This window comes from Tursiops truncatus, chromosome 13, assembly GCF_011762595.2.
Source record: "Tursiops truncatus isolate mTurTru1 chromosome 13, mTurTru1.mat.Y, whole genome shotgun sequence".
NCBI lineage: Eukaryota > Metazoa > Chordata > Mammalia > Artiodactyla > Delphinidae > Tursiops > Tursiops truncatus.
Window position 1 is genome coordinate 3,281,096 of NC_047046.1, and position 22,764 is coordinate 3,303,859.

A 22,764-nucleotide genomic window follows, 5' to 3' on the forward strand; every position below is an offset into this window, starting at 1 on the left:
TTTCCTCCCCCCTTTAAAAAAATTGAAGTCAAGTTGACTTCCAATGTTGTGTTAGTTTCAGTTGCACAATGAAGTGAGTCAGTTGTACCTACCTCTATATTCTTTTTCAGATTCTTTTCCCTTATAGATTATTACAAGATACTGAGGGAATTTCCTGGCGGTCCAGTGGTTAGGACTCCATGGTCTCACTGCCAAGGGCGCAGGTTCGATCCCTGGTCGGGGAACTAACATCCCACAAGACTCGTGGTGCATGCCCGCCCCCCCCCCAAAAAAAAGAACCAAACGAAAAACACAAGATATTGAATATAGTTCCCTGTGCTATACAGTAGGTCCTTGTTTATTTTATATAAAGTGGTGTGTGTATGTTAATCCCAAACTCCTAATTTATCTCCCCCCTTTCCCTTTGGTAACCATAACTATGTCTGTGAGTCTATTTATGTTTTGTAAATAAGTTGACTAGTGTCATTTTTTAGATTCTACCTATAAGTGATCTCATATAATATTTGTCTCTCTCTGTCTGATTTACTTCACTTATTACGACAGTCTGTAGGTCCATCCATGTTGCTGCAAATGGGATTATTCCATTCTTTTTTTATGGCTGAGTGATATTATGTATATATATATATATACCACATCTTTTTTTTTTTGGTCACACTGTGTGGCTTGTGGGATCTTAGTTCCCCGACCAGAGATCGAACCTGGGCCCTGCCAGTGAAAGCACTGAGTCCTAACCACTGGACCTCCAGGCAATTCCCTGTACCACGTCTTCTTTATCCATTCATCTGTCGATGGACATTTAGGTTACTTCTATTGCTTTTTTTTTTTAATCATGATTTTGTACTACACTGAAATTTGTATTCATATTATTCCTATGAAAACAAGTAACTATTTTCTCTTCAATGTTGAACTTTCCACTGGGTTTATAATAGCATTCACAATCACATCAGATATTTCATCTTCACCTTCCAAAAACTTCGCTTTGATTTCATGAACTGTATGAAAAAGTTTGAACTGCTATTGTAACAACTGATTTTTATTCAAAACATCTGCTATAAACTCAGCATCATTTATCTGTTGAGAATTTCATCTTCCGCTAGTGGAACCAATACCTTTTGGTTCACTGTTTGAACATATGAAGGAAAGTAAGGGATTAATGGAGAAGTGCAGTTATTTGATCTAACAGAAAAGGCATACTTCACAGTGAAGCAGCTCTACCTTGGGAAGAGAACATTTAAAGAACTACTGATTGTTCAAACTCTTTAGTATGGAAAATGTCAAGCATAAAACCCCGTGTATTCCACACCCAGAGTCAACAATAATCATTTTATGGTTACTCTTGTTTCATTTTATAACCTCAACTACCTCCTTCATACATGTATTATTTTGTAGCAAATCCCAGACATTACGTATGTCATGGTGTCCATAAAAATCTTATATGTATCTCTAAAAGATCAGAGCTGTTAAAAACTGCCCAATACCATGATCATACCTAAAAAAAGGAACAGTAGCTCCATCACATCATAAAAGACCCAGTCGCTACTCAGATTTCCAGTGGGCTCCTTAATGTTTTATGTACATATTCATTTTTACAGTTTGTTTCAGTCAAGATCCAGATGAGGTTTCATTGCCATTGAGTGATGTGGCAACTCTCATTTCATTTCTAGATTTTTCCTCTATTGCTCCTTCCATTCAGGCCCCACAAAACCTGGATCCACTCAAGGTTTGAGGTTCACACGGCGTTTTCTGTGACCTTTCTCATGCTCTAAGTGTTGGCAAGATGGCAGCTCAGCTCTTCACACCCTCCCAGCCCCAAGGGCAGCAGGGAGAGTGAACTACAAGGGTTCAGCTGCTCCTGCAAGGGTTGTGAGATCCAGTGGCATGAGATGCACTCAGACTGCAGGCTTACCCCCGAACCAAGCCCAGAAGCCAGGGCAAGGCCACATGCTGGCTGCGCCCCGTGAAGGGAGGAGGAGGGTAGAGGTGGTCCCTACAAAGCACAGGGCAGAGGTGGGTCCACAGACGAAAATAGCGCCTTCTCCTGGCAAAGGGGGGAAAGAATTCTAGGAAAGCATGACACAGATATGCACATCATCAGCATCCTTCCACCGTCTTTCTTTGGAACCGGATCTTCGCCCTGATCCTATTTTAGGTTAGAAAGACCCAACATTAGATGAGAACCTTGACTGCAAGGCCTGGGCTGCCTCAGAGCTTGAAGGCCCTGCCAGCGGCCTGCCTCTCCTCGCGACGGGCTGTTTTCAAGTCCAGCAGAGGGAAGTTCCCCACTGCCCCCTCCGTCTTCTCTCCAGGGCAGCGGGTGCATTGTTGATGGGTTACTTTTGTTTTGCTTTCGTGTTAGCTAAATATTGACTCTCTGGAAGCAGCAGACGCTGGATCAACCTTCAGAATTTTTTTTCCAATCACTCCTGGAAGGAGAGAGTAAATATTTTGTTGAAGTATGTGGAGAGTGAAAACAGCAACAAGAGATGTGCTGAAGGGTTCTTTTGTGGATTTGGAACCTGGGAGAGTGAGGCTGGCTGAATTCCCCATAAACAGGAGGGGATGGTGAGGGGAGACTGCCCGCGAGGCCAGCCCTTGCTATTCAGGTGGCTTTAAATGAACTGGGAAGAAGATGAAATAATTAGGTGAAAAGGCTGCAGCAGGCACTGGCTTCTCTCAGAGAAATGACAAAACAACAACAAAAATCCTGATGCCGGGCAAGGACCAGCCAGTGTCGGGGAACTAGCGTTCACAAGTGCCTAATTTGTGCAAGATTTTTACAGGCAATAGTGCATTTGTTTAGTTGCGCTGGGTCTTAGTTGCAGCAGGCGGGCTCCTTAGTTGCGTCATGCGTGTGGGATCTAATTCCCTGACCAGGGATCTAACCCGGGCCCCCTGCATTGGGAGTGTGAAGTCTTAACCACTGCGCCACCAGGGAAGTCCAAATAGCGCATTTAAATCTACAAATTTAAGCCATGGTTATTATAACCCCTATTGTTTTTATACAGTGCCAGGAGGTCAGAAATATTGTTCCAAGTTAACTGAAGAAGAAACTTGGGTGCAGAGAAATGTACACATCTCTCATTCATTCAACAAATATTTGCTGAGCCTTTGCCACGTGCCAGGCGCTGGGGGATGGGCAGGAAAGAAATCAGTCCCAAAGGCAGCTCTCATGGAGCTCAAAATCCAGTCGGGGCTGGAGTAGGGGAGCTGGACAGGTAGTGAACAAGTAAACAGCTGAAACCAGATAACGTCACAGAGTGATCAATGCCACGTGGGAAATTAAACAAGGTGATGTGATGGTGAGTGGGAGTAGGGCTCCTTGCGACTGGGGGGAACTACAGAGAGGAGAGAGCCTCTGAGCTGAGGTCTCAGTAAGGGGAGGGAGACCAAGAAAGCTTGTCCCCATTTGCCCTTCCCAGCGAAGAGTCCGCCAGGCAGAGGGGAGAACAGGATCGTGTATGTATTAGGTCTGTTTGAAGAATGAAAAGAACAATGCATGTGGCTTAGGGAGAAAAAGGGAGAGGGCAGGTGTTGGTGAGAGCACAGAGGGGAGCAGATAAAGGGCTCCATGTCTCCCGTGGCCAGAAAATGGAGAGACAAGGGCCCTCGGTCCAGTTTCCAAGTCCAGGCGATGCACTTTTCAGTAGCCCATTCCAGCTCCAAACAACCAACGAATGAGGCGGATTTGGTGTTTCTCAACGGGACGGCACTCCACATTTGGAGCAGCTAACCTTCACCTTGCGGGATTTTCCCACACGTTGTAGGACGTTTACTTAGAAGCCTTATAATTGCACTAAATGCAGCCGCAGCGTCCTCTAGTGGCTGTGATGGTCCCAACCACCCTTCCCATTTTCAAATGTGCACTTGAAAAACCCTCCTAAAAGGGGTAAAGCCAGCTAGAGGGGTGTGTTGATTATGGTGATGTTCTGGTTTCTCTACTGCTGCGTTAGAAATGACTTCTCCGTACTTGGTGTAGTAAAGAAAACTTTAATTTTGCTCCTGAATCTCTAACGTGGGAGCGCTCATCTCTGCTCCACTCGGCTTCCGCTGGGGTAGCTCGAAGGCTGTTTGGTGGGGAGACTCACTCACTCCACGTATGGCTGGACCTCCAGGTTGCATCTCCATGGCTTGGGCTTCCTCACAACATGGCGGATGGAGCCCAAGGGCACATGCCCTGGGAGAGACCCAAGCAGACCCTGAAGTGCCTTTTCTAGCCTAAGCCCAGAAGCCATGCCGTGTCGCTGCTGCTGCATCCTGTCAGTTAGAATGAACTGCTATGACTGGCCACATTTGAGAGGAGGTGGGAATAGACTCCACCTCCTTTTTTAAACAATTGAAGTACGCTTGCTGTACAATATTATGTAAGGTACAGGTGTACAGTACAGTGATTCACAATTTTTAAAGGTTATACTCCATGTATAGTTACTGTAAAATATTGGCTATACTCCCCACGTTGTACCATATATCCTTGTAGCTTATTTTGTACCAAATAGTTTGCACCTCTTATTTCCCTCCCCCTGTCTTGCCCCTCCCCCCTCCCCACTGGTAACCACTAGTTTGTTCTCTGTATCTGTGAGTCTGTTTCTTTTTTCTTGTATTCACCAGTTTGTTGTATTTTTTAGATTCCATATATAAGGGATATCACATGGTATTTGTCTTTCTCTGACTTATTTCACTTAGCGTAATGCTTTCCAAGTCCATCTATGTTGCTGCAAATGGCAAATTTTAATTCTTTTTTATGGCTGAGTAATATTCCATTATATATATATATATATATATATATATATATATATATGTGTATATATCTATCTATCTCACATCGTCTTTATCCATCATCTGTTGATGGACATTTAGGTTGCTTCCATGTCTTGGCAATTGTAGATAATGCCGCTATGAACATTGGGGTGCGTGGAACTTTTTGATTTACTTTTTTGGTTTTTGGATATATACCCAGCAGTGGAATTGCTGACTCCGTCTCCTTTTGATGGGAGAAATATTAAAGAATTCGTGGAAATGTATTAAAAACATCACAAGCAAATGCAGACAAGCCCTAACATCCAGTTCCTACATGCGATGCAAGTTTAGTACCCACGTCATCATTCAATACAGGTTTTTGTATGTGTGTCTTTGCATCACTCATTTATTCAGGAACCCAGGCTCCTTCTGTCTCATGGTTTGTTCCTCTCCTGAGTTCTCAGCATCTTTTCAGCCATCAGAATTCTGCACAGAGCTTTAATGTGGGTTTAACCTTTTGTGGGCTGAAACCCAGCCCCACAGCCATGGTTTACTGCAAGGGAGCCAGAGTCTGCAGCCCCTTTGGGCCCATGTAGCATACTGAGATGGTGGTAAACACTTTGACACTCGCGCCAAGTGTCTCCAGATATCCTGAGTGGGAAAAGAGAAGAAAGGTGCCTATGACTGAATGTCAGTGGAACCCATATTTTGATGCTCTCTGCCAGGGCTTCTTTGGGGATCAGCAATCCCTGACTGAAAAACTGCCTAGCCGTTCCCAATTCAGAGTCCACAATCCTAAAGGTTTTTCAACTACCAGACCTTTGGTTAAAGGATTACATTTGTAAGGGCTCATATCAGTGGTTAGTTTTGGAATAAGCCTCCTTGACGAGAGAATACGGGAGTGGCAAAAAATGGAGTGGCTTCAACTACGGACATTTATGGGCTAGAAATTCTGGAGGCTCCAAGTCCAGTCAAGGTTTCGGCGGGGCTGATGTTTTCTGAGGGCTGTGAGGGAGAGTCTGCCCAGGTCTCCCTCCTTGGCTTGTAGACGGCCATCTTCTCCATGTGTCCTTACATCGTCTTCCCTCTGTGTGTGTGTGGTAACACATATGCAGCCGTAACGAACTGATACATGGTGACAGCAAGGGCTGGTTCCTTCTGGGGGCCCCAGGGGAGAATCTGTCCCTTGCCCCCAGAGGCTGCTGGCATTCCTTGGTTCATGGACATCTCATTCTAATCTCTGCTTCTGTGGTCCATCTCTCCGACACCCCTCTCAGGCCATCTGTCTCCTCTGCCTCCATTTTATAAGGGCCCCGGTCGTTAGATTTATCCTCGTTATCCAGCATAATATCCCCAAGAATGATGCTAAATCCAGTCACATCTGCAAAGTCCTTTTTGCCACGTAGAGAAACATATTCAGGGGTTTCTGGGATTCGATGTCTACATCCCTGGGGGGCCCCGTATCCAGGTGACCACACTCATCTTTTGCCGTGATGATCTTGGAGGTCACATGCTCTGTAGAGTGTGTCCACAGGAGGCTTCCCCTCCTGCCTTGGATGAGAGTGTGAGTAAGAAACCAATCTGGGCTGCACTAGGCCACCAGGACCTGGAGATTTGCTACTATAAGAGTAAAATTGTTCAGGTGTGGATGGAATCCAAGATGTTCATCGTGAGTGGCCTGCTCTAGGGAAGGGCCAGAGCTGCAGGTCAGGGATGTTGGGGGCTGACTGATGAAGAACTTGCTGAAATGATGGATTAAACTTTTATGGTTATGAAAAAGGATTGGGGTCAAATTTAACCTTCGTTCTGGAGGACGGTGGCTCAGCTGCTCCCTGGATTCCATCTGAAATGTGCTTCACACATAGTAGATTGTTTTCTACCGATACTCGATGTCTCTAAATCCCACCCCACGCTGCTACACTCAGCGCAAGCGAAGCCCATGCGGTTTCCTGAGCACCTTCTGTGACGAAGGGCAGTTTCTGTCCTGGAATAATGACGCCTCCGTTGCCATCTCTAATTCCTTTGATTGCCATATCGAGAGCACTTTTCTTCCTTCCCACAAAGGAATCTTCTCGTCTTTGTTTGCTGATGAATTACCTGGCAAGACACAACATCTGAGAACTACTGTCTGGGGCCCTCCTCCCCCGCCGTAATTATTTCCCTGATACTACATGATCCTTAATTACCTCTCCATCGATTTCTCTCCCTGGGAGCGCGTTGCCACTAAGGGGATGCTCAAGGCTGATGGGAAATCCAATCTGGTTCACACATTCCGCAGCCCTGCTGAGAGCGCTAATCGATAAGAAAGTGCCACTCTTGGGCTTCCCTGGTGGCGCAGGGGTTGAGAGTCCGCCTGCCGATGCAGGGGACACGGGCTCGTGCCCCCGGTCCGGGAAGATCCCACATGCCGCGGAGCGGCTGGGCCCGTGAGCCATGGCCGCTGAGCCTGCGCGTCCGGAGCCTGTGCTCCGCAACGGGAGAGGCCACAGCAGTGAGAGGCCCGCGCACCGCAAAAAATAAAAAATAAAAATAAATACAAAAATGATGCATAAATGTCAAGATAGTAGCTACTCTTAAGGAACAGGTGGAATTATAATTGTGGGGGGCATACACGGGGGGCTTCTGGGTTGGATGGTATACCAGTTATATGCCAGCTAGTTACCAGGCTGTTCATCTTATAATTGTGTATTAATTACTTATTAATATAATAATTTATATAATATAATTTAAATAATAAATTGAAATTTTTTCTGTCTTTTTAGCTTTCTGTATTTGTGTTAGATTTAATTATTTTAAAAGTTTAAGCTAAATAAAAAGGCTGAAACAGTTTGTCAGGCCCTCAAAAAGTTAAACAGAATGACCATATGAGCCACCAATTCCATTCCTGGGCTCCTACCTAAAAGAATGGAAAACAGGTGTTCAAACAGAAAACGTTTACACAACTATTCAAGACAGCTCTATTCACAACAGCCAAAAGGTGAAAATAGCCCAAATGCCCATCAGTGCATGAATGGAAACAATGTGATCTATCCGTACACTGGAATAGTGTTCAGCCATAAGAAGGATTGAAGTACGGATACAAGCTTCGACATGCATGAGCTTCAAGAATATGATGTTACGTGAAAGAAGCCAGACACGGAAGGCCACGAACTGTAAGATTCCACTTACGTGAAAGGTCTGCAATAGAGACAGAAAGCAGGCTGATGGGTGCCAGGGGCCGAGAGGGGAGGAATAGGGAGGGAGGGCTGGTGGGCACAGGGCTTCTCTTTTGTGGGATGGAATCGCTCTGGAGGTGATGGTGGCACAAGGACGTGAATGGACTGAACATCACCGCGTTGTCATGTTGCAACGTGAGCATCGCCTCAACAGAAGAAGGCAGTGTTCTGAGGGACCCCTCGTGGTAGGAAGAGACAGTAGCGGAAAAGAGAGCATTGATTACACCGGGAGGTGAAGGGCTCCCTCTCCCAGGCCCACTCTGATGGGAAGCAGAGCAGCACATTCTCCGCGGACCTCTCGGCACCTGTGGGCAGCGGCTGCTGTCGTGGTGATTCCTCTGTTCCTCAGATTACTAGCCCTGCAATCAGGGTCCCTGCCTGCAACAGTTCCCTGGGTGGCAGGGCTCGGGGAAGAAGGGCAAGGGGTGGGGACAGGATCCACATGGTTTGTCAGGATCTAGGAGTTTCATCTCATGATCCTTCCCTAAGAGGTTGTCCACACAGTCAGCAGGGAAGCAGCAGGGCCTCAGGAGGTCCACGTTTTCCTGGGACCCCCAGTATCAGACCCCAAGGAGACCACCACACCACAGCAGACTGAACACGCCTACTGGGGGTGAGATCGGGGGGACTGTGGTCAGGTAGGGAGAGCGGTGTGTGTATGTGTGCACGTGTGTCAGTGTGCGTATCTGAGTGTGTTCATGACTGTTCATGTGTGTGTATGTGTTCATGTGTGTCTGCATCTATATGTGTGTGTGCAGGGACCATGAATGTCAGGTTTGTGTGTGTGTGTGTGCATGTGTGCACGTGTGTATTTGTGTATATATGCATGTGCACATGTATCTGTGTGTGCACATGTCTTTGCGTGTCTACGTGTGTGCATGTGAGTTCACGTGCATGTGTTTGTGTGTATGCATCTGCATGTGGGGAGGCGTGTCTGTGAGGGGTGTGTGTGCACATACACATGCACAGATCAACTAAGTGGCGACCCTGGAGACACAATCTCAGGGTATCATATGATAATAATGACACACAGGTACCATTCCCTGGGATGTCCAAACTCATCCAAGCTCTTACTTGAAGAATCAGTCCAGAGCCTCAGTCGTAGGTAATTAAATGACTTCCCAGAGACCAACCCTTGTCCTTGACCGAAGGAGAAACTCCAGTCCTCCCAAATATCAACATCTTTTTGTCACCTCAAGCCAAACTGCTTTATAATAGAAAATAAAATTACTTTATTGTATGCAGACCTCAAGTTACTCACTTCCATTGCTCCAACATTTTTATGTGCTCCTAACACGTGGAAAGCGGGCATCCACGGCCCATAATCCTTTAAAATGAGACACTGTATATTTTCTTTCCTACGATCAAGAGGAGGGGAGTGGGTCACGCCGGAGGCTTTTACGCTAGTCATCACGACGAAGGTCACTTGTTCGCTGGCAGAGAAACACCCTGTCCCATCCCAGGTGAGCTGAGCTTGGGAGCAAGGGGTGCTCTGGGCACGGAGGGCTTGAAAGTGAGGATGGGAGTGTGTGATGCAAGCCTCGTCCGGAGCCCTGAGTGCCGTCTCCTCTCCCGTTCCACCTCCCGCCTCCACCTCTAGTCCCCAGACAGGCTCCCACTTCCTGTCCCTGTGGTTGGCTGTAAGGAATTTGTTCATTTTTTAAAAATTCTGGAACTCGTGGTGCATGACTTTCGTAGGGCTGCCATAACAAAGTATCGCAACGGAGGGGCTTAAAACAACAGAAATTCGCTCCCTCTCAGTCTGGAGGCTGAACGTCCAGTCGAGGCGGTGGCAGGGTTGGCTCCTAGCAGCCTGATGCTGGCAGTCCTCGGTGTGTAGACACATCAGGCTAATCTCTGCTGTCCTCATTCCGTCGTGTTCTCCCGTGTCCCTCTGTGTCTGAATTTCCCTCTTCTTATAAGGACGTCAGTCATTGGATTAGTGATCACCCCAGACTAGAATGACCTCATCCTATTGTGATTCCATCTCTAAGATCCCATTTCCAAATAAGGTCACATTTTCAGGTTCCAGGTGGACACGAATTTGGGGGGAGGCGTGATACTCAATCCAGTACACGTGATGAGAGTTCTGTAGATAGTGCAAAGGGCAGAAATCGCACAGGGCCAAAATGGCCCTTAAAGATCTTGGGGAAATAGGCCAAGAGGCCTTGCGCTGAGCTCTTGCTTTACGAGGGAAGAAGCTCTTTCTCTGAGACCCCCAGCGGACTCCACTTAATCGTCATTGGCCAGAGGGTGTCACGTGTCTACCTTGGACTAGTTTTTGACAAAAGGAATGGGATTGCCATGCTTGGCTTGGGTCAATCATGATTCATCCCCTGAGACTGGGCTTATTGTCACTTGTACAAGATCGATGCAAACAAAAGAAGCAGGACTCACTGCTGAGCGGGGAACCCACGTCTGCCACAAAGGGAACACAGACTTCACACAGATTCAGCAGAATCACTCTCCAAACTATGTGGACTGATGTATGCTGCCGGGTAGATTGTTGGCAAAAATGGGCTCCATTCTCCCCCATCCTGCATCCGTGTTCCTTGCAGTGTGACTCTGCCGCTCCCCCATAAAGAAGTGGAGAATATTCTAGGAGTCTATAGCTGTTAAATATGGGGCCTCCATATAATGGAATATTGTTGAGCAATTAAAAGATTGAAGTAGGGATGCAGGCTACCACGCAGATGAACCTTGAAAACGTGTAAGTGAAAGAAATGTGACACAAAAGGCCATGTACTGTATGATTCCATTTGTATGAAATATTCAGAACAAGCAAATCCACAGAGACAGAAAGGAGTCATGGCTCAGGGCTGGGGTGAGGGATCGGAGGGTTAGGGGGTGAGGTTAACGGGTGAAGGGTTTCCTTTGGGGGATAGTAAGGGTGTCCTAAAGGTGATCGTGGTGATGAATGCGGAACTGTGAATAAAAGCCACTGAAATATACACTTCACAGGAGTGAATTAGATGGTGTGTGAGCTGTTAAAACAAGAGTCTAGACTCTTGATTTGGGGCTGTTTCGGGGACTTGCCTTGGTTCACAGGATGTAGCGGAAGTGACGCTGTGTCACTTCCAAGGTCTCCGGAAGCCTCAAACACCATTCCTTAGGGTCCTGCAGGCACCATGGGCACAAGCCCAGACCAGTCCGGTGGAAGGTGACGCATGGTCCACTCACGTCCCCTCGCCCAGCCAACAGCAAGCCAATGACCAGACACGTGAGTGAGGCCATCACCAGTCCTCAGCCATCTTTCCAGCTGGCCACAGACCCGCGAGCGACCAGCCAAGGTCAGCCGAATCCCCCCAGCTGACCCATGAACTCAGGATCAGCAATAAGCAGTTACTAAGTCACATTGTCCTGGGGCAGCGTTTACTCAGCAAAAACATACAGCAGGCATCATATATATCATATGATATCATATATCATATATATCATATATCATATCATATATCATATATCCCACGTCACCTTTTGAAAATACACAGCTCAGTGGTTTTCCGTATATTCACAGACGTGTGCATCCTTCCTCACGTCAACTTTAGAGCATTCTCATCATCAGAGAAGGTACCCACCAGCGGTCCCCCCGTTTCCCCTTTCCCAGCCCCTGGCTGCACAATTTACTCTCTGTGTCTGGAGTTGCCTCTTCTGGGACATTTCATGTAAGTGGAGTCATTTAATGCACGGCTTTCTGTGCCTGGCTTCGTTCACGTGACACAATGTTTTCAAACTTCCAGCACCTTGTTAGCACAGCTAACAATATAACTTTTTATTAAGGGTATTACTTAGTTGCTTCTTTATCCGCTGTCTTTCTCCAGGAAAATGTAAGATGCATGACTTCAGGGGGTTTGCTTTTGTCTTCTTAATTGTAGCGCCCTCGTTGCCTAGAAATGAGCTCACACACACAGAACAGTCCTTAACTGAATGCATGGATTAATAGGGAAGTTTTTAAAATGTGGAGTGAATATTTAAAGGGCTGGGGAGAGCGCTGAGTGATAAGCTTGTCCGAGCCAGGCCGCATCTCGGGATGTCGTTTTCACGTGGTGGCAGAGTAAGGACCTCGATCCCGATGAGGCCACCCTGCCCGTCCCACCAAACCCGAGGGGCAGCTGTTTCCCCCTCAAGCCTCATCCCTTTCGGTTCCAGTCTTCAACAGAGCAAATGTGCTCCTTAGAGTTGGATAAGAACCACAACAAAAATCTCTTCTCTTGCTTCTGGCAACATTGACAAAATTGATAGTGGAAGACAAGGGAAATTTCCTTACCTGGTAATGAGACGACTTTTGCTTTGGGTGCAAAATGTTCCCCAGCTCCGCTTACCACTTTCCATCTAAATGTCCGTTCCTGGGAATGATGGAGACCCCACCTTCCTCCCTGGCTACTCACGCATTGACTTTAACTCCAGGGCCCTGATGAGAATGAATTACAAGGTTATTTAGACCTGCTTCACCATAAACCTTGACAAAGTCTTTCATTTAAAGGAAAAAAATGTGCTTCATTTTCAAAACTCGCTGTCGGTGGTGGGTCCAGCTGAGATCTGTTTTCCCCCGTGGGATTGGAAAAGGCTCTATCGGCATCGTTTTATCAGGCTGGGGAAGAGTAAGAAGTCCAGCGGCAAATCACCTGGATAAGATGCTGGTTGCAAGATGTAATCACGTCTGAGCCAGCATCAGGGCCCTGGGCTCTGTGTCAGCCCGAGGAATATTCCCGACCCTCCCTGGCATTCAGCAAACTTGTGAAGGTCGGAGCCTGTCTGTACGGATGCTGGTTTGTTGAAGGGCGGACATGTGGAGAGAATCATAATTTTCAGACCCCTGGAGAACCATTTGGCGTTCCGGTGCTGACGGGTCACGTGTGCTGTGACTTACCAGATGAATTTATAACCGAGGCGCCTGGCTCATACCTCTGAGAAGGACTTTTAGGGGCTAGGGCGAAAGGACACGTCGCAAAGAAGAAACACGACGATGCGCGTAGAATAAAGACGGTGATGCGGTATTTGGGCGAATGGCGGACGAGTCACCAAAATCAAAATTCTGTTCAGGATCGACGCCACTGTGAAGGAAGCGATGGAGAGATGGTTCGTGAGCTCTGCAAGGCGCTTCGGACGCATGTGGCCCAGCTGAGGACACACAGCACAGGAAGACCAGCAGCTGGGATGCTACTGGTTTTATCTGTGCAGTTGAAAACATCCCCTATCAGAAAGGTGGGTGAGAGGGATAAACTAGGAATTTGGGATTAACAGATGCACACAGATACTACTATATATATAAATAGATAACAAACAAGAACCCACTGTATAGCACGAGGAAGTCTACTCAATATCCTGTCATAGCTTATATGGGAAAAGAATGTGCAAAAAAGAATGGATATGAGTATATATATAACTGAATCACTTTGCTGGACACCTAGAACAACACAACATTGTAAATCAACTATACTTCCATATAAAATAAAAATTAAATGAAAAACAAATCCCCATCTCAATTTTTTTGTTCTCAGACAGTACCTGCTTGCTGTAAAAATTTAAACAATGAAAACATATATAAAGTAGAAAATGAGAGTACCTTGCCACGTCTCACCCTAGCCCATCAAGAGACAATGACTAGTACAGATTATAACCTCCTTTGCATGCTTTAGCTGTATACAGATTATGACGATTACTTTGGCTAAAATTAAATTATAATCTTGATGTTGTTATTTGTCTTACTTTTAAAAAATCTTTCTAAACAGTACGGAGGTTCCTTAAAAAATCTAAAAATAGAGCTACCATATAATCCAGCAGTCCCTCTCCTGGCCATATATCTGGAAAAGACCTAAACTCTAATTCGAAAAGACACACGCACCCCACTGTTCACTGCAGTGCTGTTTACAATACCCAAGACGTGGAAGCAAACTAAATGTCCATCGACAGATGAATGGATAAAGAAGATGTGGGGTGTGTGTGTGTGTGTGTGTGTGTGTGTGTGTATACACACACACACACAATGGAATACTACTCAGACATAAAAAAGAGTGAAGTTTTGCCACTTGCGGCAAATGCCAGGGAAGTCCCTCCCCTGCAACTTTGTTGCTTGCTTTATCGAGATATACTTCAGATATCATACAGTGAATCCATTTAAAGAGTACAATTTGACGGCTTTTAGTGTGTTTACAGAGTTGTGCAACCAGCACCGTAATCCATGCCCATTTTCACCACCCAGGAAAGACACCTTGTAATCAGCAGCAGCCACTCCCTGCGCCCCTCTCCCAGGGCCCTGACGACTACTAGCCCGCACTCTGTCTCTGTGGATTTGCCTACGCGGGACATTTCATGGAAATGGAATCACACCCTATGTGACCTCTTGCACCTGGTTTCTTTTTTTTTTAATTTTTCATTTTTTGGCCACACTGCGTGGCATGAAGGATCTTAGTTCCCTGACCAGGGATCGAGCCCTTGCCCCCTCCAGTGGAAGTGCAGAGTTCTAACCACTGGACTGCCAGGGAAGTCCCCGTTCCTGGTTTCTTTCCCTCAGCACCACGTTTTCAAGATTCACACGTGTGATAGCAGGTTTTAGCCCTCCGTTCCTTTTTTATGGGTGAGTAATATTCCATTGTATGGTTACACCACTTTTTGTTCCTTCATCAGTGGATGGACACTTGGGTAATTTACACTTTGTAAACACATTTGGCTATTATGAAAAACATTTGCTATGAACATTCATGTACACATTTTTAAGAGGACATATGTTTTCCTTTCCATTGGGTGTATACCTAGGAGTAGAATTGCTGGGTCATATGGTAGCTCTACGTCTGAGCATTTGAGGAACTGTCAGACTGTTTTCCAAAGCAGCTGTCAGAGTTTACATTCCTATTAGCAGTGTATGTGTTCCAATCTCTCTACCACCTTGCCAAGACTTGTTTTAATCTGTCTTTTTAAATAAATGTCATTCTAGTGGGTGTGAAGCGGTATCACATTATGGTGCAATTTTCTTTTAAATTTAGCTGTTGATCATGGAAATATCTGTGTATCAGTCTCTCTGCATCTATGTTATTCTGTTTAATAGCTGCAGGCTAGTGCATTAGACAAATGAATTGATTCAACCATTATCCCTTTGGCGAAACTTCTAGGCCATCCCCAGTTTTCCAGCATTTCAGATACCCACCACTTTCTCCACCAGGGTTTCCATGAGAATTACGCCTTCTGCCTGGCCTAAGGCATCCATTGTATGTAATAAATGAACTTTTCTCCCATGCGCTGAAAATGGTGTTAGTGAATATCCCACTCTTGGGAACCCAGATAAAGTAGCCAAACTGTATTCTGTGTTCTGTGGTACAGAAGAGTGGAGGAGGGCTACGCACGTTCAAATGCCTTTTTATACTTTTTAGAGTGGAACTGGAGTCAATACGGTTTTGGTATATCCGCAGAATTGTGCCATCATTGTCATAATCCATGCCCATTTTCACCACCCGGAAAGAACCCCCTGCGCTTTCACCCTTGGAGCTGTTCCTAAGTTGCCCTCCAAGTGGGTCCGGTCCCTTTGGACCAGCAAAAACCTGTGCTTTTACGAGAGCACAAGCAGTGCAGGGACTATACCGGCCATATCACCATGTTGTCATCTTTTTTTTTTTTTTTTTTTGCGGTACGCGGGCCTCTCACTGTTGTGGCCTCTCCCGTTGCGGAGCACAGGCTCCGGACGCGCAGGCCCAGCGGCCATGGCTCACGGACCCAGCCGCTCCGCGGCATGTGGGATCTTCCCGGACCGGGGCACGAACCCGTGTCCCCTGCATCGGCAGGCGGACTCTCAACCACTGCGCCACCAGGGAAGCCCCAATAATCTTTTTTTACCACTTTTTTCAATTCCATAAAGCAAAGGCAAAATGTATTTCAAAGCTTTCAGATCACAACTCTCACCCCTACCTCCGAATAAGGAATTTTTGTTGTTTTTCACCCCCATCATCTTCCATTTCAGGAGAGTTCTACTTTTTCCAGCCAAGTTCCCAGGATGGTTGGAAAGGAAAAGGGCCAAGTGCAGGGGACTTTAGTTTCTGGGGCTCAGAGGAGAGGTTGCGGCAGAGAGACACCCATTTACATCATCGTGAGGTCGTAGAGGAGCTTTACCAAGGAGAAGGATACAGAGATGGAGCAGAGACGAGAGCCCAGACTGAGTTTTGACGAACTGAGTCTTCATTGCCTGGGTCTCTTCTTACATTTCCCTTTGCAGCAAGTGACCAAAAACGGTCACTCGCCATCTGGTCTACAAGGGTGAAGTCACTGGCCACTGCAGCCGCTGACCTTCAACACCCCCTGAAAGGAGCTCTGGGTGGAGATCAGGAAGGAGGCCCTCGGTGCTCTGGGGAAAACTGGCAGAACAGGTCTTCAGATAGTTAGAGATTTTCAGGGGAAGACGTTAAGAGCCCAATTCTAGTATTTCCTCATGCCTAGAAAAGCACTAACATCATTAATGGAGACACCTGCTCCTCGTGACGCGCAGCCACCTTCTGCCAAGATGTGTGCTCGACTGCACGCACCCCCTCACCAGAGTCACTTATCTACTGACCCCCGGCCCCCAACCTCTGCGGAGCAGTTCCTCGGCGCTCCTGAGAGGCTGTCTCCTGGGCTGTCATCCTCATGTTGCCCCCAAATAAAACTTAACTCACAACTCTCACGTTTTGTATTTTTTTTCAGTGGACACAAGGCAAGGACACCTTCCAGAATGTCACTGCCCTGTCCTGTCCACCTCAGACCCTGCACAGCGTTGTCCTGTGTCTCCTCTTTCCTGTCTTTTTTTTTTTTTTTTCCGTGCTCATTATCTTTTGAACAGTCTTTGTACGTTTAGGGAATGTATTAGTTTCCTATCGCTGCTGTAACAAATTACCACAAATGAAACTGCCTTGAAACAAACACAAATTCATTATTTTACAGTTCAGTAGGTCAGAAGTCGGCAATGACTTTTGCTGAGCTAAGAAACCAAGGTGTCAGCCGGGCTGGTTCCTTCTGGAAGCTCTGGGCAGGGTCTGTTTTCTTCTCTTCCAGCTTTGGGAGGCTGAGGCATTCCTTGGTTTCCGGCCCCTCCTCCGCCTTCTAAGCCAGCAATGTTGCATCTCTCTGTGCCTTGTGACAGCTGTCACATCTTCCTCTGAGTGACATCTGTCTCCCTCTTCGACTGTTAAGGACCCCTGTGATGACACTGGGTCCACCTGGATAATCCAGGATACTCATCCCATCTCAGGGTCCTCCACTGAATCACATCTGCAAAGCTCCTTTTGCCATGAAGGTAACATATTCTCAGGTTCCAGGGTTTAGGGTGGGGATGTCTTTAATCTGCCTCTCACAGAGAAATTCTCATATTTGAGTCTCATTTTCCCATTTGAGAAGTCAGAGTCTGAGCCTCTGGGCCCTCCACCTCCCGTCTTGTTGCAGGGTGCCGACTGTCAGGGAAGAACCCCAACCTCACAGAGAATAAGCAGAACCAAGACCCTGAAGCTGATGATGAGGCAGGAAAGCAGGTCGGTTTCCCACAACTCTGAGGTCACCAAAAGTAGACAACAAGGCTTAATGGTCAAAAACAAAGAAACTCACAGAAAAAGAGATCAGCTTGGGGCTTCCCTGGTGGCGCAGCGGTTGAGAGTCTGCCTGCCAATGCAGGGGACACGGGTTCGAGCCCTGGTCTGGGAAGATCCCACATGCCGCGGAGCAACTAGGCCCGTGAGCCACACTACTGAGCCTGCACGTCTGGGGCCTGTGCTCCGCAACAAGAGAGGCCGCGATAGTGAGAGGCCCACGCGCCGCGATGAAGAGTGGCCCCCGCTTGCCGCAACTGGAGAAAGCCCTCGCACAGAAACGAGGACCAAACACAGCAAAAATAAATAAATAAATAAATAATAATTAAAAATGAATATCTGCTAAAAAAAAAAAAAGATCAGATCACCAGAGGCAGGGGTTGGGGGGAGGGGGAATTGGAAATAAGGGCTAGGGATGTAAGAGGCAACATGACAATTATAATGAACACGGCTGTATGTTACATATGAAAGCTGCTAAGAGTGCAAACCCTAAGAGTTCTCATCTAAGGAAACATTTCCTTCTCTTTCTGTAATTTTGTATCGATATGAGATGATGGATGTTCACTGAACTTGAGATAATCATTTCATGATGTATGTAACGACATTTTGCTGTACACCTTAAACTTACACGGGGCTGTATGTCCATTATATCTCAATAAAACTGGAAGAGGGCTTCCCTGGTGGTTGAGAATCTGCCTGCCAATGCAGGGGACGTGGGTTCGAGCCCTGGTCTGGGAAGATCCCACATGCTGCGGAGCAACTGGGCCCACGAGCCACAATTACTGAGCCTGCGCGTCTGGAGCCTGTGCTCCGCAACAAGAGAGGCCGCGAAAGTGAGAGGCCCGCGCACTGCGATGAAGAGTGGCCCCCGCTTGCCGCAACTAGAGAAAGCCCTCGCACAGAAACGAAGACGCAACACAGCCATAAAAAAAAAAAAAAAAAAAAAAAAAACAAAACTGGAAGAAAAAAGACTTAATGGTTCTGGAGTCATGGGTGACAGGAAGGAATTGACCAGCCACAGCATGGGGGGCAACATGAATGTCTGCCTCGGAGTGCCGGGTTTACCGCCCAAATCCCACAAAGCTGGAAGCTGCACACACCGTGGGTTACACTGCAGCCGGGTGCCAAGGGTGCCTTCGGTAGCACACATGGGGCTTGAGCAGCTGCCCATTGGTCCCTCCACGGGCACCCTGACCCTCTCAGTTGCCTATGTGACTAGCTACTGAGAGTGCTCCGAATCAGGGAATGGTAATCCTTGCAGCAAGGACACACAGAGATGCTCCAGGACTCCAGGCGCTGCCTCTCCCCATGTGGACATGCACTTGAGCTGAGTCAATGAGATTCACCCAGATGCAACTTGAGTTCCAATGTGGGCATCGTGAACATAGCTCAGCCTAGCGCTGCCATTTTTGTTGGTCCTTTTGCCTGAAGCGAGGTTTAGCTGTTGGCGGTGTGAGTAGCTCTAGTCCTTTCTCAGTGATGTAGGGACATGTTCCTGGGGCAGAGGTGGAATCCCCAAGGGGACGGGGAGGTCTGCACCAGCTGAGGGTCTTCTCTGGGGCTCGGCGGGCCAGCAATAGCAGTGTCAGTTTCTGCGTCTGGCTGGGTCTGCCGTGTGATGTTGGACGTGGTGCTTGGAGTTGCAGCTTCCATGCTGCTTCTCTTGTCCTGCCCAGGGTTCTGTGAGCTCCCCAGCAGCCTTGCAGGACGCTTTTCTGAGCTCAGTAGCTACAGCCAACTTCTGATACTTGTGACCAAGAAACTTGATCTTAATGAAAGCTACTCTTTATTTATTTATTTTTTTGCAGGACAAAGATCCCGAATATGGGATCTTAGTTCCCCAATCAGGGATCAAACCCCTGCAGTGGAAGCACAGTCTTAACCACTGGACGGCCAGGGAAGTCCCCAACGAAAGCTACTCTTAAAGTATTACTTTTGGCTGCTGGACTGCTGTCTCTTCTTTTGCTTATTTGTTACTGTGTGGCACTGTAGAGGCTGTGCTAGCTGGGAAGCTGGTGTGTGTGTGTGTGTGTGTGTGTAAATTTAGCAAAGGAAAACCCTGAGAAGTTAGCCCGATTTTATGCCATCTTGATTCTTGCAGAAAAACGGTATAAAATGTGTGTCAGGGTCCTGCTGGTTCAGTAAGTGACATTGTCGCCTTACACATACTCATCTCCACGGGGCAGGTGGACTGCTCTCCAAATGCACCGTTTCCTTTGCTGGTTCTTCTGCACCGATGTCTGCAGAGACATAAAAGGGAATCAGAGAGGAGAACATGATTCACACTTTCTGCCTCTGGACCAGGAAAACCCAGCCTTGAGCTGCTGTTGATTTACTCTCTGTTTGGAGAGGTTGTTATCTGCTCCAGTGAAGGCTGAACGCAACTCTATCAGCTTTTCCAGCGCTGCCCCGGCAAGGATGTGCAGAACTTCCACTTGACGGATCCAACAACATCTCAGAGCCATCCACCCCAGACCCCGTGTATTTATGTCATATCCAAGATCTCGTTATCTTTTTCTAGCACCTTTGGCTAGCAGAGTGGTGGGGATGAAGAGAAGGAGAGTGACGAGGGATTTGCCACTTTCTTAAAGACAAGATATCGAAACCACACACATGTTAGCTAAGGCAAGAAGAAATGACAAAATATATGTTCACTCCTGTTCAGCAACTTCTGAATCCTCTCTCCAGACACACAAGCATTTTCTTAATGCCTGTGTGTGGAGTATACAGGGCCAGCAGTGAATGAGATGCAGTTGTTCAAAATTGTGTCTGTTCTCCAGGTGCTGGTCGAGCAGAGGAAGCAAACACATAAGGAGTCATTTATGACCAGTGCTGGGTTCACAGGTCAGCAAGGTCGTGGCCCCTGTAGGGCACTGATGCTCTGAGCGCTAGGTTGTTTGCTAAAGCTGGGCCGTCTTCATCTTGTCTTTTCCCAGCCCTGCATCTATTACTTCTTCTTCTGTTAACAAAACCATATAATCTGGGGGTGCGGGGGACTGAGTCCACATTTAGTCTATGAGTTTTCCTTGGCTCTGGAGGTAGGCATTTGACCCAGGCAACTAGAGCATTGAACAGTCTTGGACACATTGATGGCTTGATAAACACATACATAATACAATGGTCTAAAGGGATTCAGTTCCGAGTATTCTGTCTGAATGGTTAGCAGAAAGAATGGTTCTTTTCACTGGAGGTACTGAGAGGTTGAAACATCAAGTCTGGCTCTCCTGGTGGCCATCATTCTGCCTGCCTGGGCATGGAGTTACCACAGAGAAAGGCAGAACTGAGAGCCCGAGAGAGTGACGACAATTGGAGTCCCTGGATTCAGCTATACCTGACTTTTAATTTTTCTAGCCATACCCCTCCTTTTCTCTCTTAAACCATTTTGTGTTGGATTTCCTATTGCTCGAAACCAAAAGAGTCTTTCCTGCCACAGAAATCAGGCCATACTTCCCATTCTTTGTTCCCCTCCTTGTCTCCTTTTTTTTTTATCTTGTTTGACCCTCAAATTTTGAAATTCTGTTGTTCTTAGGTGTGTTCTCTTCCACTCAATTTTCCAGCTCTCTGCTAGTAGCATCGTCAAGTTTCTTTCAGATTATAATGAATGAATCAGGCACTGGTGTCATTAAACACCATCCAAATGAAGACATACCTGGACTTGACCTTGGGCAAAGCTGTCCTGGGTCCAAAGCCACATTTGGCTTCATTTTTCAAGCTCATAGATCTCCTCTGAGAGCTGGTTTCCCACACACAGGGGTATGGACTGAAGGCTCTGTACGATCTGGGAATTGATTTTATTTTTGCCAGTTCACCAAAAGTTTAATATTTACACTCAAGTTTGTGCTTCCAAGGGAGAGTCATTATTTCCTCTCTCGGTTTCTATGATGCTTACAGAAACCATCCTGAAGCCGGCACTGGGGACTGAACAGATTCCAGGTATGATCCCTGACATATGTGCAGGAAATATTTCTGCTGGGAAAGCCCCCCTCATTTTATAATCTGTCCTCCCTTCTCCCAGAAGGAAACCTTGAATAAAGCCCACGGAAGCCAGGGCCTTACTCCAGAGGCCAACTGGACAATACCCAGAAGCAGAGGAAAAAGAACTCTGACCGTCTGTTTTGGGGCCATGTCTCTGAACATGTGGCTGAACTTGTTCCTGAAAAAAGGCACAGTTACACTTTGAACTGGAAACACAGGGAACACTGTGCCCTTTTACATGGACAGCAATTATGCAGGGAGCAGCCTCCGAATACTTAGAACACATTAAAATTTTTCATCAAATAAACATTTGGACATCATGGGTGACAAGGACCTGAATACAGCCCAGGGGGCCTGAAAAAGGGTTTCCATGGCAACCCCACTTGGCTAAGAACGCAAACCGCAGAGAGGTCAGCTCTTTCCAACGAGACCCACCTCCTTGGCTGAAATCCTGCTTTTGTGCCCTGCTCCTGAATGAGCATCCCTGGTTCGTATTTTCAAAAATGACTTCAGCACATATCACTTGTAACTCCCCAGAGATGGGTATGTTGGGCTGACTCTCTGTTTAAGAGGATGGAAAAGGCGGCTTGAGAGAATCCACACGCCACTCACCCTCCCTAAGTATCAGAAGGTTGAGAATGTGGCTGCCCAAGGCCAGGGGGTCCCCAACTCAACTCCCGTGTTGGTTGGATGCTATTGGCCTGACCCCAACATTTGTAGGGCCCCAAAGCAACGTTCACGGTGGTCCACATACCATGTATAAATGTTTCAAAGTTACCGATCAGGCTAATTATTAAATGAAATGTGTGCCGTCCCCCAGCTCTGACGCTTCAAAACAACCCAGAGAGCCAGGCTTGATTGAACAGCCTTAGATTCTTCGTAGTCACGTGCAGAAAATGTCTGAACAGGGAAATTCAGCCCCCGACACCTGGCCCACGGTCCTCCCCCACCTCTTCCTTCCCACATCCCTCTCCCAAACTTACAGAGACTTACCCGCACACACATGGCCACCTGTCCTGCAGAAGCAACCTTTCCTTAGACCCTCTGCAGACAGCGGCCCCCAGGCTCAGGGCTGGGCACACAGGCTTTCTGGTCTTCCCTTCAGAGGTTGGCCTCAAGTAGAGGCCCTGGCTGGCCTGGAAGTGGGCCCGGGGCCATTGTGCAAGGGATCCTGTGGTCCATATACCTGGAATATGGTCCAGAGGGGAGCCCCAAGCTCCCAGTGGGCATGTCCCATTGGCATTAATTTCCTCAGGCTGCCAAACAAAATACCAAAGGCTGGCTGGGTTAAACCACAAAAA

At 47.1% G+C, this 22,764-nt stretch overlaps 1 protein-coding gene across 9 annotated transcripts in view; it reads left to right on the top strand.

The window, feature by feature from the left end:
- Positions 1-22,764, top strand: part of SLC15A4 (solute carrier family 15 member 4) — a 120,371-nt gene that overhangs the window by 47,228 nt on the left and 50,379 nt on the right. Inside the window, exon 8 of one of the 9 annotated variants that reach the window (XM_073789925.1) lies at positions 17,349-17,775. The exons of 6 other annotated variants lie outside the window; for them this stretch is intronic. In XM_073789925.1, the coding sequence (XP_073646026.1) occupies positions 17,349-17,455 (107 nt within the window). In that variant the 3' untranslated portion in view covers positions 17,456-17,775. Of the gene's footprint in view, positions 1-12,989; positions 14,119-14,148; positions 14,897-17,348; positions 17,776-22,764 lie in introns of those variants that run through there. 2 more of the 9 variants (XM_019942145.3, XM_019942164.3) reach the window with 2 other exon arrangements.